This window comes from Gopherus flavomarginatus, chromosome 4 (assembly GCF_025201925.1).
Source record: "Gopherus flavomarginatus isolate rGopFla2 chromosome 4, rGopFla2.mat.asm, whole genome shotgun sequence".
NCBI classification, from domain to species: domain Eukaryota; kingdom Metazoa; phylum Chordata; order Testudines; family Testudinidae; genus Gopherus; species Gopherus flavomarginatus.
In genome coordinates, this window is record NC_066620.1 from 122,346,546 (window position 1) to 122,364,881 (window position 18,336).

Sequence of the window (18,336 nt, forward strand, 5' to 3'; positions counted from 1 at the left end):
CCTCAGATAAGTCAACTGATACGTACTTACAATAGAGTATGTATTACTATTAATTATCTTACTCCAAGTACTTCAGGACTGTCAGTTCTAACAGACTTCTTTAGCTGAGAGATGGTATAAAAACTTGAGTAACAAAAATAAGACACATTGAAATGGATGAATTTTTGTTCTTGCAATTTTAACTCTAAAAATCTTTTTATTAATATTTTTCTCAGAACCTGAAGTCAAAAAAGAAGAAAAACCAGCAAAACCAGGTAACAATTTATACATTTCAATGGGTGATAGCTACAGAATATCGACTCTCACCAGATCCTAAATTAGGGGCCAAAGCCAAAATTTTCGGTCCTGTGTGCCTAAAGTTAGGCTCCCAAATCCATATTTAAGCACCTAGGGTGAATGTTCAAAACTGCCTTAGGGACTGAGGAGCACAGGACCCATTTTCAATGGGGCTTATGTTTTTTAAGTTACTCAGGAGCTTTTGAAATTTTTACCCAAAATGACTTTCCTCGGGACTTAGCCCAAACCTTGCCATTGGTTACTTTTTTGTAACCCCACTCAAATGAAAATTGAGGGCATACTTTTAAATTAAAGAAAATATATGCATTTATTTAGTAACACCACTTTAAAGTATTTACTTTATTTTACTTGTACATCATTTTAGTTACTATTGTTATTATTACAATATGTTAAGCACTTTTTGCTAGTGTTAAAATATAACAATACAGACCATGGAATTTCGTAAAACAGGGAACACAGACTATGCTTCAAAGACCTCCCCATCTTCTTTCCCCATTTTATCTTCCTACTGAAGTGCTTATTCTGAAGGCTTCATCCTGTGTGTCTATCTCAGCATATAAGTGAGAGGGAGGAAAGATTGTCTTGTGGTTAAACCTCTACAGTCAGAGTCTGTAGGCCTGAGTTTTATTCCCTGTCACTGATCTGCTGTATGCCTTTGGACAAGTCATTTAATTTAAACCTCAATTTCCACATTTGTAAATATTAATAGTTATATAATATTTGCCATACCTCCCCTGAGGGTAAATCTTTGTAAAGTGTTTTGCGATTTCTCCATGGCAGGCATTCTATATAACTTAGGTGCAAAATGCTGTTGGTATTATCTATCATTAACTTTAGACGTGAAGAATGGCATTTTTCCTCCTATTTCAGCTCCAGTGAAAAGTGAAGGTGAGAAGAAAGGTAAATCAATTTTTTTCTCTTTACTGAAGTTCATTTCAGCTTTTGACTGCTATAAGAAATGTTTCTTTCATACAATGACACATTTGAGATGATGCACATCACCTCATGTGCTACCATAAAACAGCTTTATTCAGTCCTACTGTGATAGCACAATTGTCATTTCCAGTTCTGTTGGTTCATTTTTACTACAGGCCAAGACAGCCCACAACCCAATATCAGACACTTCAATTTTTCTGAGTAGGACGAGAATGAAAGGCTCCTGTTAACATATTACAATACATGAGAGAGAAAAAAACTTTCTGTGCACTGTGTACACCAATTTGATTGTTTCTTCTTTCGCAAAATGTGCTCTCCTACATTTGTTAATTTTCCGCTTTTGATCTATATGTAACATGAATGTGTGTCACTGTTGGCATTATATTTGATATTTGAGCTGTACGAGTCTGATCCAAAGCACACTGAAATCAATGGAAAGACTCCCATTGGATCAGCCTTTAAAACATCATGTGACTCTAAGTGCTCTCTTTAATGTCATCTTTCAAATGAACCTGTAACAATGTAAAGTGTACTAGACTGCACCCAGGCTACCTTATTTCAGTTACAAACAGAGCCTTTGGAGGAAAAAGTAGTTTGGACATTTAAATTAGTATTTTATTTAAAATATTTGGCTATATAAAAATTTCAGTGATAATCTTATTGGGGATATATCTATATTAAAAATAAAATAACCCCTTTGGATCTGATTTTGCTTTGTTACCCCAGGGTAAACCTGGAATAATTCTGTTGTCTTCAACTGAGTAATCTGCGATTTAAACATGTGTAACTGACAGCAGAATTTGGCTCTGCATTATTATTATTTCTGAAACACTTTGGCAAATTTTTAAATTATGCTTTCAAAAGAAAGAGCTTGGCATTCCTCAGTCATATTGCTGAAAAATGGAATCAGTTTCTACTATTCAGCAAGTGATTTTTAATCTTGCTATTTATTTTTGTTATATTTATATAGTTATAAATTAAATGAAAAAAATGTAGTTGTCATCAGCTTTAATGGCTCATGGGTGAAATCTTGGCTCTATTGAAGTTGACGGCAAAACTCCTATTAACTTCAGTGGGGCCAGGATTTCACTCCATGAGTTTAACTGATTGCTGTTCCTTCTGGTTATGCAAAATAACAGTGCTAAATAAGTGTCCAGTGCAGTGGTTTATCCATGCACTAATTTGCAACAATCAAGGCACAGAAAGTAGCTCAAGGGATGGAGAGTCATAACTGTGGCAGAAGCACTTACAGCACTTGTTTTTAAGCCATCAGAACACTTGCTGTGATCACACTTTTGAACTTATCACATTCATTGCTAGATCCTGAACTGAAAGACAGGAATAAGATAATTGCCTTCCAAGGCAGAATGCTAATGCTGTGAGATTTGCTCCTGGTTATGGATCTATCATTTAGAAAGAAATGTTAGGGGAATTTGCTATTTAGGATCCTATTTCAAAGAGTTCAATATTTTCCCCTTTTTCCACAATTATTTTTCTCTCCCCTGCCATGGTCTCTCCCCACAGAAATAAGAAAATATGCATTTTTTACAGACTATTCTTAAGTCAAATAAAATGCTTTCACATTTCATTTACTTTTGTAATTTTTATATACTGTTGACTATTGTAATTTTATAGTAATTTTTAAATACTGGTGACTATTTTCTTTTCTACTCTGTCCTCATATCTTTTCCTTCACTGAGATAATTTTTGCAGCAAGGGCAGATGGAGGAACTCTCAGATAGGTATCTGAGCAAGAGCAAGCTGTATTTAATGCACGGCTTTTTCCATTGACCTACTTTTCACCAGTCTGGAGGGTCAAGTTGAAGGAAAGTCTCACCTTTGTCTTTTAAATATTGTTTTTGCTTTAGATATTTTTGGACCCCACCATTAAGTCTCTCCTCAGTTTTAGGATATCAAACAGCTGGGGAAGAAATAGCAGTAGTGAGAGCAGACATACTGTTGCTACAACTGCCAGTACCAAATGAAATTTGCTGCCTAAGGAAGGGGGAGATGTTACCTCCAACAGGTATCTACTCATCTGTGGGGCTTGAAAGAAACAATCTGGCTCTTGTCATACTTTAATTTTAACTGCTCTGTGATGCATACATGGAGAACAGTGTGTTTTAGTGGCAACCTCCCACCTATTACTACCTTTTTGCTTATTCTGTCATTCTCCAAAATTTGCCCAAGGCTAAAAATGTGTTTCTCTGACTAGCAATAACGTTCAGGGACATTTGCTAGTTTTGCTTAAGAATAATTTTTTTCCACAGCTGTAAAAATAATAGATGTGCCTAGCATCTGATCTAAAATTGACTGGCTCATTACCTAAAATGTATCTGGCTACCTACACACTCAAGTTCAATTAGGACTATATCATCTTGCATGTACGTCACACTGAAGACATAAACCATACTGTATATGCAGCCTTCTCCAATTATTCCTTTCTTATTTAAATACACACTCTTCATCTAGGAAAGCAAGAATAATGAGACCTAGAGAGAGACAAGTAGTCATAAAAAATGAAGAGCTGAAGATGGAGTGACACTTTCTAAAGATGGTACCTAATGTGTATAGCATAGATCAAATATGAAGAAATATGAAAGACAGAAAAGAGCAGAATTAGACAGGTGAAAGCTAAAGTAATTCATCTGTGCTTCCAAGTGTGAGTAATACTTACATGGAATTCTGAGGCACAGGTTTTGCATGTGAATGATGTTCTAGCCTCTTCAGTTCAAAAAGATGGGCTATCTTAGACCTGTGTGGCCTGAGCCCTGGAAAATAGACTCAGCTTCAGCTGTGCAGTTGACAGTTGCACTTTGTGACCTATTTTAGTGAAAGAGAGTTCCTGGATCAGTGAGATGAGAGTTTAAATGTGTCAGTTTCTAAAGGGAATGAAGCCATACATCATTCAAACCCATCATATGAAAGAATTTATTAATTCTCCACTTTGTCCATACTATGGTTTAAGTCAATGTAATTTACTTTCCTCTGAGGTGTGAACACCTTACTCCTCACACAAGCAACGTAACTTACATCAACTTAAAGTGCTGTCTACACCACGCTATGTCAGCGGGAGATGCTCTCCTGTTGACATAGCTTCTGCCTCTCATTAAGGTGGAGTAATTACGCAACAGGAGAGTGCTCTCCTGTCAGCATAGTGCGTCTTCTCCGGACATGCTAATTCAACACCACTGCATCAATACAATAGTGAAGACAAGCCCAACATTCAAATCTTAGTACATTGGAAGTTGCACTTCAGGGGAACTGGGACAGTCCAGTAGATTGGTGATCGGATATACAGCCCTTCATCTTTTGGGCACCTCTCCAAATACAGCAAGTCTTTAGCAACTCACTTCACACAGACCACCAATCTCTGTGAGATCTGACTGGAGAAACTTTTACAGAACTATACACACACACACAGAGAACATGAAAAAAATGGCTGTTGCCCTGCCAACTATAATGAGTGTAATCAGTTAAGGTGGGCTATTGTCAGCAGGAGAAAAAAAAACTTTTGTAGTGATAATAAGGATTGCCCATTTCCAACAATTGACAAGAAGGCATGAGTAACAGTAGGGGGAATAGTTCTACTTTGTGTAATCACCCATCCACTCCCAGTCTTTATTCAAGCCTAATTTTAGCATACCCACAAACACCCCAACTCAGTAAAGTAGATAAAGATACTATAGAGTACAGAATGTACATCTGCACTTCCATATACCCACACCATCCCTTGTAAAACAACCTGAAATGCTGGCCCATCATCTTCTTCATCACCATTACCTTCTCCCTCAGCTTCTGTACCAAATGACTGGAGGATAGCTAATGTGACACCAATTTTTTAAAAAAGGCTCCACTGGTGACCCTGGCAGTTACAGGCCAGTAAGCCTGACTTCAGTACTGGGCAAAGTGGTTTAAACTATAGTAAAGAAAAAATTGTCAGATACATAGATGAACATGATTTGTTGGGGAAGAGTCAACATGTTTTTTGTAAAGGGAAATCATGCCTCACCAATCTACTAGAATTCTTTGTGGGGGTCAACAAACATGTGGACAAGGGAGATCCAGTGGATATAGTGTACTTAGATTTTCAGAAAGCCTTTGACAAGGTCCCTCACCAAAGGCTCTTAAGCAATGTAAGCAGTCACGAGATAAGAGGGAAGGTCCTCTCATGGACTGGTAACTTGTTAAAAGATAGGAAACAAAGGTTAGGAATAAATGGTCAGTTTTCAGAATGGAGAGAGCTAAATAGTGGGGGTCTGTACTGGGACCAGTCTATTCAATGTGTTCATAAATGATCTGGAAAAGGGGTAAACAGTGAGGTGGCAAAATTTGCAGATGATACAAAATTGCTCTACATAGTTAAGTCCCAGGAAGGCTACAAAGAGCTACAAAAGCATCTCTCAAAACTGGGTGACTGGGCAACAAAATGGCAGGTTAAATTCAATGTTGATAAATGCCAAGTAACGCACACTGGAAAACATAATCCCAACTATACATACACAATGATGGGGTCTAAATAGACTGTTACCACTCAAGAGAGAGATCTTGGAGTCACTGGATAGTTCTCTGAAACCATTCACTCAATGTGCACATACTAGCTTAGTCTCTTGGTAGTCAAAAAAGCGAACAGAATGTTGGGAATCATCAAGAAAGGGATAGATAATAAGACAGAAAACATCATATTGTCTCTATATAAATCCATGGTATGCCCACACCTTGAATACTGTGTGCAGATGTGGTCACCCCATCTCAAAAAAGATATATTGGAATTGGAAAAGGTTCAGAAAAGGCAACAAAAATGATTAGGGTTATGGAACGGCTGCCATATGAGGAGAGATTAATAAGACTGGGGCTTTTCATCTTGGAAAAGAGGAGACTAAGGAGGGATATGATAGAGATCTATAAATCATGTGTGGTGTAGACAAAGTAAATAAGGAAGTGTTATTTACTCCTCCTCATAACACAAGAACTAGGGGTCACCAAATGAAATTAATAGGCAGCAGGTTTAAAACAAACAAAAGGAGGTATTTTTTTCATACAATGTACAGTCAACCTGTGGAACTCCTTGCCAGAGAATGTTGTGAAGGCCAAGGCTATAACAGAGTTCAAAAAAGATCTTGATAAATTCATGGAGGATAGCTATTAGCTAGGATGAATAGGGATGGTACCCCTAGCCTCTGTTTGCCAGAAGCTGGGAATGGGCAACGGGGGATGGATCACATGATGATTACCTGTTCTGTTCATTCCCTCTGCGGCACTCTGCATTGGCCACTGTCAGAAGACAGGATACTGGGCTAGATGGATCTTTGGTCTGACCCAATATGGCTGTTCTTCAGTTGTTATGTTCTCATCACTGATGGCCATCATTCTGGGACCTCCCAAGGACTATATCTCCTTCTACTGCTCCTAGGCTGGAATACCTCTTTTCTAATATGGTACGCTGATGCCACCATGTTTGATGCATATTCAGTAGGGGATTTGCCCCTTTTCTTTATTTGTATTTCTTCACCTTATTAATGTTGGAGTGCCTTTCTTCGTTAGGTTAGTATATCAATGATCTAAACTTATTATCATATACGTTGATTCACTACCATGGCCCTCTTGTGGTTAGGTAGCTCACGTACCTGTTATATACATCAACTCATTGCATAACATTTTTGTGGTTGGATCATGTATCTGTCATCAGAACGTCCCCTTAAACCAGTGGTCCCCAACCTTTTTGGCTGGTAGGCGCCAGCCGAAGGACCACTGTGGCGGTGGAGCATCCGGCAGCATTTCGGCAGTGACGCCTCTCGATGATGCCGCTTGCCGTCGACAAGTGACATCATTGAGAGGCGTCCCTACTGAAATTCGGGAGCAACGCCTTTCGCTGATGTCTTTTGTCAATGGCAAGCGGCGTCATCGAGAGGTGTCGCCGCTGAAATTTGGGGGTGACGCCTCTCGATGACATCACTTGTCGGCAACAAGTGTCTTCATCGAGAGGCGTCCCCACCGAAATGCCGCTGAAATTTGGTGGCATTTTGGTGGGTGCTCCCCGGGGGCCAGGACGCTGGTGCATTAAGATGCCCCCATGGGCACCATGGCGCCTGCAGGCACCGCGTTGGAGACCACTGCCTTAAACTCTCTATTTTTTCCTCCCCAATACTTGTTTCCATTGGCAGTTTATCTGTTCAAAAGTCATAGGCCTCAAGTTTTATGCTAACTTGCTGAAGCTAATACCTAAATCTACTACTGAGATATGTATTACACATGCTTGTAAGAGAAAATATGTATTCTTTTAAACATCAAATTAAACTTTCTGGGATTCCTCTCTTAAAATATACAAAGCATATTACTTTTTCTAAATATAAAAAAAACCAGACATTAAATTAGCCACCAGATAGAAGTCATATGGTTATATGAACTGAATATTAAGATAGTCATTCTGGCTAAGTCAGAAAAAAAGCACAGTAACTCTATGTCTGTACTATAAAAGGACATTTTCCAGGAAATCTAGGCTATTGACAAGGAAATTCCAGTTACTGGAACAGGATTATTTTTGTCTTTGTACAAATCTACTCATGCCAAAAGAGCTATTTCATTTAATAGGTGGCTTTTCTTATGTATTTCGAAAGTGCAAAAATCAGTGCTTTTCCATGCTGAAAGATCAAAACATAGCTGTTTTCAAGAAATGTTGTATGGAGAGCAGGTCTGAAAGCCCAGTCTTGAACCTAACTCCCCTAGACTCTTGGGAAGTAGCCTAGGTCCTCAGACCACACAGACTCAGGCAGTTACATAGGAATTCACAGTGGGGGGCCAGCTACCTGTGTTCTGCACTCTGTATCCAGATTGGCCACATGATCTTGACCCTCATTGACTGGTGACCATATATAAACTTCCTGCTTTTTTTCTAGCCTTGTTTGAGTAACAAGTCATTGCCTTCTAGTTGCTATTCAGACCCTGTTTGACCCCGCTCTCCCTGATCCTGCCAGCTACCGCACTTGGACTGGGAAGCTTTCTGAGAAAAGTTTTTCACCAGGAAGTGCCAGTTCATTGAAACTGAAACTTTTCCTGCAAAAGGGTTAGTTTCTACCAAATTTTCAGAGGGACCTGAGAAACACAGATTCAAGTGGTCAGAATCCCAGGTGTCTGACTCAAGAACATATGCAGGCTGGAGCAGCAGCTGGTCAGCATGGAAACAGGCATGGGCGCGAGCAGCAGCAAGAGCAGTCTATTGGAACTATTGACAATAGGGGAGAGTTCTCAGCCAAGTAGTGCCTGTGAGTAGAGTGGAGAAACTGCTTCCCTTAGGAGCCTAGATACCTGCTGTGGATCACCTGAGTGGGACCTTGCGTGTGGATTGGCTGACCCCTAGCAGAATGGTGTGGGGCTTATCACAAGACCTGCAGGTAATTGCCTCTGATGACTCCTCACACTCTCTGACTTAGGAATGACTGATCAGGCAAAGGCTCAAGGGTAACTCTGGTTTAGGCAGGTTCTGAGGTAACTCATCTCATTCTACTCTGTGTGATTCTCCCAGGAGAGTGGCTATTCTATGGGAAGGTCTTTCCCTGGATTTTTTTGTTGATGGGTTTCAATTTCATCCTAGTGCAAAAGTGGAAAACTATCATAGTAGCAAATAATAATAATAATAATAACAATAATAATTAATAATAACTGCAGGACAGAAAAAACATTTCTTGTCTAGCTCTAGTTGTATATATGTAGAATTTACAATGAATATGGGAAATTTACTGAATAATCTATAGCCCTCAGTAGCAAGTTCTAATTAATCGTTGTGTACTTTACTCTATCTGTAATATGGGTACAAATGAATATCCATTTTACAGAATTGTGAGAGACTTAATGAGTTAATAACTGGAAAGCACCGTTGATATCCTCAGATAAGTCAATTGTTAAGTACATAAAATTATTACAATGGAGTATGTATTACTATTAATTATCTTACTCAAAGTTCTGCAGGACTGTCAGTTCTAACAGACTTCTTTAGCTGTCAGGTGGTATAAAAACTGAGTAACAAGAATAGGACACATATTGAAATGAATTTTTTTTGTTTTTGTAATTTTAACTTCTAGAAATCTTTTTATTAATATTTTTCTCAGAACCTGAAGTCAAAAAAGAAGAAAAGCCAGCAAAACCAGGTAATAGTTTATAGACTTAAATGGGTGATAGATACAAAATATCTACTCTCACCAGATACTAAATTAGGGACCAAACCCAAAATTTTCAGTCCTGTGTGCCTAAAGTTAGGCTGCTAAATCCATATTTAAGCATCAAGGTGAATGTTCAAACCTTGCTTAGTGATTGAGGAGCACAGGACCCACTTTCAATGGGGTTTATGTTTTTAAGTTACTTCAGAGCTTTTGAAATTTTTACCCAAATGACTTTCCTTGGGACTTAGCCCAGACGTTGCCATTGGTTACGTAACCCCACTCAAATGAAAATTGAGGGCATACTTTTGAATTAAAGAAAAAATATATTTATTTAGTAACAACACTTTAAAGTATTTTACATCTATTACAACATATTGAAAGACTTTGATGTGCTTACAACACATGGTTAATTGACCAAACAAATTCCTCCACCGGGAAACTATTACCATATTCCAACATGCAGAGAATACTGCAAGTAAATGCTTTGAGGAGGACTGAATATTCAAATACCATTCCAAAATTAATGAGTTTTGGGTTTGACACTTTAAAAAAAATCCCTACTTTAACTGTGTGATCATAATTTTCTGAAATGTGCTTTTGAAAGCTTGTAACTAACGCTGAAAAAAATAGTCAGAGGTGTTATAGACTAGTCATTATCCCTGTATCTTACCTCACAATTAATTTGGCTAGCAATATGGAAAAAAATCCCATGAACATTGTCAAAATGCTAAATGTCAGTGTTTCAAATGATATTGTATGCATATATTTTCCCCCTGAAGTCCATCAGTACGTTCTTACTTTCCATAAATTTATGCATTCTCCACATTTTAAAAGCCTCTATTCCACACTAATTAAATAGCCTATTGAAGCATATGCACAAAGGTGGAGTTTTTTTACACTTAATTGAAATTAGTCAGTAATAGAGAAGGGTCTGAACAGTGAAGTTCAGAACCAGATCTAAACTTTTCCATGGGGCTTGGGTGTCAGATTTTGATTTGGTGCATTATAGAGATAACTGTCAGCTGTGAAATGTGCCTTGAAAAATATATTTAAGTTTTGGGGGTTGGTATGAGCTCATCTCTAAACAATAACAGTGCTTGCAGACATGCACGGGCACCTTGTAGAAGAATGATGCCTTTGACCCCAATGATTTACATGATTTCCCTGAAAACTATTTTTAATATACTTTAGGTATGTTCTATGTGGGTTGTATGTTGCTTGTTATATAACATCAGGAAAATTGCATTTAAAGGTCAGGCTTTAATAATTGTATTGAAAGAGTGTTCGGGCATTTCAACACACATGCTTAAGTAGCGAATACAATACACATATTTAATCTGTCTTTAGCTGTAATTTCATTCTCTCTAGTCCCTTCTATGGAAGATTTGTCCTCCTGGAAGTTTGAGATTTAGAGTACTTTAAAGCCAGTAACTTTTAATTCCTTCATATGAGATTACTCTGTTCAACAAGATCTGCCTTTCCCCGTGCGCTTCTATTTTTCATCTAACAAACTTGAGTGTAGTAAATAAGGGAGGACTTGGACCATTATTGCCATTCCCCATAGGCATGCAGCTCGGATTCAAGCTGAAGTGGGTCCTATCATAAAATTTCCCTAAGTAGCCTATACCTCTTCTCTACCCCTACTGTTACACTCATACCAAGAAGTAGCAGAAAGTTTCTGTTTTCCTTCGTAGTCCTGTGCTACAAAGTGCTCCTGAGCTCCAACTTCAGAATACAGCTTAACTCTCACCAAAAACCGAAGGTCAATTCATTCTTCAGTCTCAAATGCTTAGGCTATTTGGAGTGTATATGTAAGGCAATCCAAATGGAGATGGCACAGAAATAGAAATTATATGAAGTCAGATATATCAGAATTGGCTTTGCTAGCTCCTCTACTCTAGTTGTAGGATAGAAAAAACTATGGCTTTCATTTGAGCACTCTGTTTTTTGATGGAGAGCTACAGTATAAGAATTGATTTATTGTAATTTAATACCATGTAGAACCTAACAGCACTGGCCAATTATTAATTATAATAGGAAAGCAGATCTTCTTTAAGGAGATTTGCCTTTATCACTACACCATGTCATAATGGTTAATCAGAAGAACAGTGGTGAAATTCTGCTCCATGGAGCTTTCTAGCTTTCTAGCTTCATTCTTTGATCCAGAATAAAAAGGAAGTAAGAGGAGGGATGGCTTAGTGATTACAAGGGTAGCTTGGGACTTGGGAGATCTAGGTTCAATTTCCTGCTTTACCACATACTGAGTGACTTTAGGCATGTGACTGCATTCCCTTTTTTAATACAAGATAAATACTTCCTTCACTCACAGGGATGCTGTGAAGATTGTTACCTTGAAAACTGTGAAGTGTTGAGATACTGTATTAATGGGAACCATACGAGTACCTAAAACAGAGAGAAGTTGTAAGGAAGGTTGAAAGGCCATACTGTGTTCAGGAGAGCTGTTTTATTGGGTGATCTTGGTTTTTTTAGTTCAGTCCACAGGTTTTATTTTGTCTACCCTACCAACCACCACTCCCTTTCCCTCAATAAGTACGCTTATTAAGTTTGCGGATGATACCAAACTGGGAGGGATTGCAACTGCTTTGGAGGACAGGGTCAAAATTCAAAATGATCTGGACAAATTGGAGAAATGGTCTGAGGTAAACAGGATGAAGTTCAATGAAGATAAATGCAAAGTGCTCCACTTAGGAAGGAACAATCAGTTTCACACATATAGAATGGGAAGAGACTGTCTAGGAAGGAGTATGGCAGAAAGAGATCTAGGGGTCATAGTGGACCACAAGCTTAATATGAGTCAACAGTGTGATACTGTTGCAAAAAAAGCAAACATGATTCTGGGATGCATTAACAGGTGTGTTGTAAACAAGACACGAGAAGTCATTCTTCCGCTTTACTCTGCGCTGGTTAGGCCTCAACTGGAGTATTGTGTCCAGTTCTGGGCACCGCATTTCAAGAAAGATGTGGAGAAATTGGAGAGGGTCCAGAGAAGAGCAACAAGAATGATTAAAGGTCTTGAGAACATGACCTATGAAGGAAGGCTGAAGGAATTGGGTTTGTTTAGTTTGGAAAAGAGAAGACTGAGAGGGGACATGATAGCAGTTTCAGGTATCTAAAAGGGTGTTATCAGGAGGAGGGAGAAAACTTGTTCACCTTAGCCTCCAATGATAGAACAAGAAGCAATGGACTTAAACTGCAGCAAGGGAGATTTAGATTGGACATTAGGAAAAAGTTCCTAACTGTCAGGGTAGTTAAACACTGGAATAGATTGCCTAGGGAAGTTGTGGAATCGCCATCTCTGGAGATATTTAAGAGTAGGTTAGATAAATGTCTATTAGGGATGGTCTAGACAGTATTTGGTCCTGCCATGAGGGCAGGGGACTGGACTCGATGACCTCTCGAGGTCCCTTCCAGTCCTAGAGTCTATGAGTCTTATCTGTGTCCCTTCAGTTGAGTTTCTATTGCCCAAGGGCTACTGGAGCAATCTTAACTAGTATAGTGCAGAGCAGGGCAAGGATGGCACAACCTCTGCTTTTTCAAATCAACGTACAGCTTTGATCTACTTTGCAGGATTATAATTTAGCTGCATGCATAGCAGGCAGGCCTTTCTGCAGAATCAGTCTCCCTGCTGCTTAACCAGCATCTACTTTCCTAAGGCCTGCCAGGGCTCGGAAGAGAACAATTTATTGTGATGGATCAGGTCCACTAACATTGAAAACAGCAGGGAAATGGCACATTGTGCTGCCCCCCTGAAATCAGGAGGCAATAACTTAACATGAGTGAGTAAACTGCTGTAGGATAGGGTGATAAATCCTGATGAATTCCATTCTAAAGCTTTTTTTCAAATCTATTTAGTCTGAGATATATTGAAACTGTCCAAATATAATTAATCTCATTTTTCTGCCGGTTTGTTGATAGCACACATATTTCACAAACTGAAACACCTTGTACCAACAAGGATAAAGGTGTTTCATTGAACCTTAAAATAAAACTGCATTGAAGAATACGCGGAATCATACTGCTCCCTGAAGTATGTTCCTTGGGATTTTTAAAAGGAGCAAAGCACATTCGTATGGGAGAGAAGCTTTTAGATCCTAATTCAAGAAAGCACTTAAGTAGGTACTTAAATTCTTTTCCAGGTACTGAGACTTGAATACATGATTAACTCTAGGCATGTGTTCATGTGCTTTTGTGGAGAGGGATGGATTTAAGCAAATGCTTAAATGTTTTCCTAATAGGGACATCAGAGAGAGAAAGGCATTAAAAGCTCCATGTCTTTTTACTTTTCTTACTTTGTTTTGGGATTCTGCATAGTCTTAAACATCATATTTTATTTGGAGAGGATTTTTTTTATTACATCTTCATTTGATATTATTTATTTGTTTACAGTGATTTTAGAAGCCAAAAAGATGAAAGATGCTAAAGTAGTCCTTCATCCTGCTGCTGAAGGTATGTCTCCATTTTTGGTTTTTAAGTTTCTGTCACATTTTAAAGAGCAAATCTATTTAAACACTTGAGGACAGCTTCTGACATTCTTACTCATGCTGAATAGTACCTTACTCACTAAATAGCCTCATTGAAGTCAACAGGACTTCTTGTGGAGTAAGTGCTACGAAACATGTGTAAGGGTGTCATAATTTGGTCCTTTTGTGTATCGAGGCATGAGGTGCAAATTCTAGGGAACAAGTTCTGTCTTTGGATGTCACAAAGAGACTTCTGTTGATCTCAGTTTCCCTTTTGGCCCTTTACTTGTAATGTAGTTACAGATAAATGTCATGGTAGTGTGAGTTTAGGGTCCAATCCAAATCCCAGTAAAGTCAACAAGAGTCTTTGCTGGGTAACTTCTTTGTTTATAATATGCATTTAACTGTGCAAAGAATAAATTTCTCTAGCTATAAAACATCAGTATTATTTTGTTATCATATAGTAAATAAACGGTTCTAGAATTACATCCACTTCACTTAATAATGAATTCTTTTCTTATAATGCATGTTCACGTTCTCACTCGCTCACACAGAAACACACACTCACACAAAAATATGTTTGCTATCTGAATAGTAAACAACATGTCGAGTTTTCCATCTAGATGACAGTAATCGGTAAACTTGTTCTGCTTTTAGCCTTACCAATTTATAGTTCAATAAACTGAAGGATTTTTCTCTCAGTCCTTATCTGAAGCTAATTTACAGGAATATGCCATATATAATTAATACCCTTCTGGCAATCAGAAGAGCAGGAAAGATTCAAACATAATTTGAACTGAATGTAAAAATAGAATGGTGAAACTACCAAGTCTGGTTACTAAGATTAATTTTGTGGCCTGCAGAAGCATACTGACTTTTTATTTGGACTGATTTAACTTCAACCTGCAAAGGGCAGATGGCCTGAACAGCACAGTTGGAGGGTTGTTGCTTAGACCCTGAGACACAAGCAGTGCCCAGCCTTTCCCTAAGGGGTCACTAGAGAGGTATAATTTGCCACAATCCAAAATCAGGAGGAAAAGTCAAAATATAAATGTTTTTATGGAATGGAAAGTTTTGAATATTTTCAATTCAGAGAAGTCAAAATGCTTCATTTCAGTTTGGTTTGACATTAATCAGTGACCACCTGAGCTGCTGAAGTGCATCATGAGTGTAGTACAGTTGCTTCATTGCCCCCAGGCCTCACTGTAGGCCAGGTTGCACAGTTGGACCACATCTCCCATGATGCACCTTGGCCATGAGACTCCTATGATGCACAATGGCTATTCAGCCAGAGGGAAAACTACAGTGCGTCATGGTAGGTGTCGTCTGGCCAAAGAGGATGGCTCATGGAGGAAAATGTCAGTGTGAGGCATCTGAATTACAACTTCCTTGAGACACCATGGCAGTTTTGGCAGACAAAAGCTAATGTCCAACTGACGCATATCATTTTGATTAGGTTTGACAAACCAAATTGTTTTGAGTCAGGTAAACTTGACCCAAAACTAAATATTTTGTTTTGATTTTTCCCAACAGAAAATTGAAACACTTCAGCAAAATCAGAAGTGTCTTGTGTAAAATTTCAACTTTGCAAAAACTGCATTTTCTGTCAAATAACATTTAGATGGAAAATTCCTGACCAATCTATTATTTGGTGTATTTGATTACAGAAAGGAATGAACCAAAGGTTCAAGCATAAGTCCAGGAATCAGGAATTTAAAAATTCAACTTCCATTCTGATACTGACTCCCTCTGGCTTTGGGCAAGTGGCATTGCCTTTTTAGGGCAAGTGACTTTACAACAAAAAACTTTTGTTTATTCTTCACTTGCAGTTTAAACAAATCCATCTGTAAAATGTGGATAAGGACAGAGTTACCTACCTCACTCAGGAGACACAAGTTCTATTCCTGATCCTGACATGCAAATCCTATGTGAATTAAGACAAGTCGCTTAACCTCTCTGTGTCTGTTTTTTCCACATAGAATCATAGAAGATTAGGGTTGGAAGAGACCTCAGGAGGTCATTTAGTCCAACCCCCTGCTCAAAGCAGGACCAATCCCAACTAAATCATTCCAGCCAGGGCTTTGTCAAGCCGGGCCTTAAAAACCTCTAAGGATGGAGATTCCACCACTTCCCTAGGTAACCCATTCTAGTGCTTCACCACCCTGCTAGTGAAATAGTTTTTCCTAGTATCTAACCTAGACCTCCCTGCTGCAACTTGAGGCCATTGCTCCTTGTTCTGTCATCTGCCACCACTGAGCACAGCCTATCTCCATCCTCTATCATGTAAAATGGAAATAATATTTTCTTCACAAGAATGTTAAGGCTGAATTCTTAATGCCTGAAAATTTGAGAACCTTGGATAGACTGTGCTATAATAAACTATTATTATTGAGATTATAGACATGGTCAAATAATATCCATCAAATTATTTGATGAATTTCAAGAGTTTTTAAATCAATATTTGTGTTTTATTTGCCTGGCTGTAACAATTTTTTATTATTTGTTAATTATAGTACTTAGTGTTATAAAGGCTATCTTGTTATGGTTGCACCAGCCATTATTTCAGCTCCGTAAATTAATATTCTAAACTGACACTTGCTCTGAATTTAATTTGCTCAGTTAAAATTCACAGCTGAGAAGGAATTTATTTTCTGTTAGTTTGGGTTTTTTTTGCATCATACAGCCTGAGTTCCACCTTCAGAGTTCAAATGTGCCATCTATAATCTTGTAATACAGTAGAATTTATCTAAAGTGTATTTTGAACTGAAAACTGATTCTTTTTGTATTTTTAGGCAAAAAAGTTGAGGCCAAACTACCAAGTATGTTGCTAATATACATAACAGAATAAGAGCTGTGCAGCAAGCATCTTCAAAGATTGTTGTAAAAAGACTGTAGCTTAACACTGCAGGGGTCAAATGTTTTAGTATGTGAATTCCACAGCCATGACAAATCAGGCTGTAGGTGTCATGATAGCTTCTATCATCATGTTAAGTTCCTTCACATTGCTGATTCCGTGCTTGCCACCACTTAGAGTTCGTATCCTACATTCCCTCTTAGCACAAAATGCTCCATTATTTCTGTTGTGATCTGAGTATTGGCTCCTGTTGTCTCTTTTAATCTGGGGTAATGAGAGCAGGCACTAGTGGGGAATGGGTGATTGTAGCATAGCTACTCTGTGAAGGAAGACACATTTCTGCTTCAATGTGAAATAAGCCCAGCCATCTTGGATTTCGTTTAGTATTTCACTCTGAAGGTGCAAAAGAACTGCAGAGAATTTTTCACACTGAAAACATGTATTTCTCTCCCCATGTGGAAAAACTACGCTGAGTCCTGCCTGGTATCCTTCCAATCATGATAAGGGGCCACATCCTCAGTTGGTTTAAATTGAAGTAGCTCCATTCACACCAGCTAAGGAGCTGGTCACATGTTACATTAGACTCCTGGTTAGGACATGCTCTGCAGCTTGCTTTGCTGGTCTACTTAAGAGGAGCACGGTTTTCTGCCTACTTGTTGACTGCAGCATACAGCCTAACCAGCAGGGAGGCTAAAACTTTACATGGTTGACTATGTCTCCATTAGGATGTGATATGTGGACCAATGTATTCACCAGCAACCTTTCCTAGTGCTCTCTTGAGCCATATGCAGACATCTGATGACCTTATGACCTTGTTCTCCTCTAATGAACTGGAGCAGTACAGCACTTTTAGGGAAACACTTTTGCAATTTAGTGATGGGGAGTGCAGAACCTCAGTGATTCAGAGTGAACCCAAGGAGGCAAAATGAATCCCCTGCAGCCACTGCTATACCCCTTTGTAGGATGAAATTTACTCCTCCTCCCGCCTCCCCCCTTTCCCCACATAGCTAGCCAGCAGTGTAATTGGCATAGACCTGGGTGAATAATGGATTTTTGGATTCATTGGCAATTAAAAAAAAAATTGAAATTTTTGGAAAATCAAAGAGTTGACTCTTTTTTGTTTAGATTTTGACCATTTTAAAATGTTTGGGGTTTTTTTTTTAAACCAAATGAAAGGACATTTCAAAATGAAAAGTCATTTCAAAATTTAAAAAACCCTGAAATTATCCATTTTGAAAATCCTGAGTCAAAACATTTTGATTTTTTCAGAATGGGGAGGGGGCGTTCAGCCAAAATTGACGTGAATTCATGAAATGTTTTGGTTTTGCCAAATCTGCATTCCCCCCCTACACACACAAAGAAAGGTTTGTATGAAAAAATTTACCCCATTCTAAAATGCCACCAATTTAAAATTGTTCATGGGCTGCTAGAGTGGGTGTAATTAATTCTAGGGGAATTTTACAGGAGCCTAATTTAGACTGCCTTACACATCACTTCATATTTGGCCTAAAATTAGTTGTCAGGAGCTATTTGGTTATGACAGTGCTCTCCTGTTCTGTTTTTGAAAATGTACTTAGTATTTGTACACAGTATGCTGGCTGTTTTATAGATT

The 18,336-nt window shown here is 38.4% G+C and overlaps 1 protein-coding gene across 1 annotated transcript in view; it reads left to right on the forward strand.

The window, feature by feature from the left end:
* Window positions 1-18,336, forward strand: part of LOC127050079 (triadin-like) — a 156,932-nt gene that overhangs the window by 88,726 nt on the left and 49,870 nt on the right. The window contains exons 19-23 of the mRNA XM_050951612.1: window positions 216-254; window positions 1,168-1,197; window positions 9,339-9,377; window positions 13,797-13,856; window positions 16,663-16,689. Of these exons, the coding sequence (XP_050807569.1) occupies window positions 216-254; window positions 1,168-1,197; window positions 9,339-9,377; window positions 13,797-13,856; window positions 16,663-16,689 (195 nt within the window). The remainder of the gene's footprint in view (window positions 1-215; window positions 255-1,167; window positions 1,198-9,338; window positions 9,378-13,796; window positions 13,857-16,662; window positions 16,690-18,336) is intronic.